Source organism: Hippocampus comes, unplaced genomic scaffold, assembly GCF_001891065.2.
Source record: "Hippocampus comes isolate QL1 unplaced genomic scaffold, H_comes_QL1_v1.1 C16975368, whole genome shotgun sequence".
NCBI lineage: Eukaryota > Metazoa > Chordata > Actinopteri > Syngnathiformes > Syngnathidae > Hippocampus > Hippocampus comes.
The window spans coordinates 1-1,494 of NW_017841542.1; the positions used below are offsets into that span (position 1 = coordinate 1).

A 1,494-nucleotide genomic window follows, 5' to 3' on the forward strand; every position below is an offset into this window, starting at 1 on the left:
ATTAGGATAAAGTGGGGGCGGGTGCTTTGTACTTTTTCACACAATTCCAGCTTTGATTAGGTTTTTTTCCCCTCTTCATAAACGAATTTTCTCCATTTAAAACTTTCATTTTATATTGATTTGAATTGGCATTTGTTTGACATTGTGAAACGTTCAAGTGGGCAAAGAAGCGAGTTTGAGAGGAGGGCAAATAGTTTTTCGCAGCAAGTTGCACGTGGCAACCAACCCACCTGGATACGAAGCATCAGGTGACGATTCGTATGCTCCAGCTTGCGCTGTCTGCACTCAAGCTCTTTGGTCCTCTGCTGCTCCCTTTGGAGTTTCCTGATATAGTCCACTGAAGCTTTCAGAATGGTGCCCTTATTCCAGCGCATGTCCCTGCAATCGGAGACAAAAGGTCCAAAGTCAGAGTCAGCTGAGCCGGCTGACCGGAACAAGAGAGGATTCTTCATGGCCATTCTGAGCAAATAAAGCGTTCCACTATAAGGGCACTTGGCTACGCGAGGAGGACCGTGATTGAAATCATGTCGATAACCGACTCAAACGTGAAGAAAAAAAGGAACACGTGTGTGTCTGGAACGCTGTCAAGTCATACTTACGGATCATTTGACTTTGGTATTAGGGTTCCAAGTTCTTTGATACGATCGTTGATATTGAATCGGCGCCTTCGCTCGACTACAAACGGGATACAAACGAAATGTGTCAGTCAACAGAACTTTTGGAGCACGCATTTTCATTTTGCTCCACATCACCGACGTCATCACTGCACAAGAATATGTGAAAAGACTCACTCAAGTTGTGATTGTCCTTTTTCTGTCGTTCTTTGGCCAGAGCGCGAACCTCAGCCTCTTTGAAGCAAAGACAAATGTGAGATTTTGGCGATGAACTGGGCAAACTCCAAAGTCAATCATGTGTGCCAGCTGTTATCTGCACATCTCAAGTTGTTCATATTGTGTGCGATTTTGTCATTCACAAAATACTGGACACCTTTTCGAAAATGCAAATCGACAACCACTTTCAGCATTTGTTTTCTGTTGCTTACCTACTGGAAAGCCATCTGATCTCTGATAGTTTTCGTACCGGCCACAGGGTCCAGGTTTGCCCAGTACTTGCTTCATGCCAGGAGCTGGAGTAATTATTTGGCAAATAATTGATAGAATACATGGATTTGTATCTTGTGCATTTCTAAATTGCACACAATATCATTACTTTTGTCATTAAAAAAAACAAAACAAAAATAAAAACAATGGAAGGGCAAGAAAATAGCCCATATTTGTTTTAACCAACCATTAGCAGTGAACTGACAACAATAATTGGGTCGTCATGAGGATGTTGGTTACTGTAATGCATCAAGTCCAAACTACGGCCCGGGGGCCATTTGCGGACCGGCATCCGTTTTTCACTGGCCCGCGGCATATATTAAAAATTACATTTGACACAGCCCACAAGGAGTGCCTCAAAAAAAAAAAAAAAGAGGGTGGAGGTGGGCAGAGT

At 43.0% G+C, this 1,494-nt stretch overlaps 1 protein-coding gene across 1 annotated transcript; it reads right to left on the reverse strand.

Annotated features, from left to right (window-relative positions):
• Positions 1-22: 22 nt before the first annotated feature.
• Positions 23-1,343, reverse strand: LOC109509627 (microphthalmia-associated transcription factor-like). The gene is made up of 4 exons (XM_019859457.1): positions 1,043-1,343; positions 792-848; positions 600-675; positions 23-378 (listed from the first exon to the last, which is right to left on the reverse strand). The coding sequence occupies exons 1-4, from the start codon at positions 1,116-1,118 to the stop codon at positions 111-113; spliced, it is 477 nt and encodes a 158-aa protein (XP_019715016.1). The 5' UTR covers positions 1,119-1,343; the 3' UTR covers positions 23-110.
• Positions 1,344-1,494: the final 151 nt, after the last annotated feature.

Excerpts from the sequence above, each read along its gene's own strand:
- LOC109509627 (XM_019859457.1), bottom strand. The coding sequence starts at position 1,118 with ATGAAGCAAGTACTGGGCAAACCTGGACCCTGTGGCCGGTACGAAAAC. Across the intron at positions 849-1,042 it reads ATCAGATGGCTTTCCAGTAG|AGGCTGAGGTTCGCGCTCTG; the intron begins GTAAGCAACAGA and ends TTTGCTTCAAAG. Across the intron at positions 379-599 it reads ATACCAAAGTCAAATGATCC|GGACATGCGCTGGAATAAGG; the intron begins GTAAGTATGACT and ends CTCCGATTGCAG.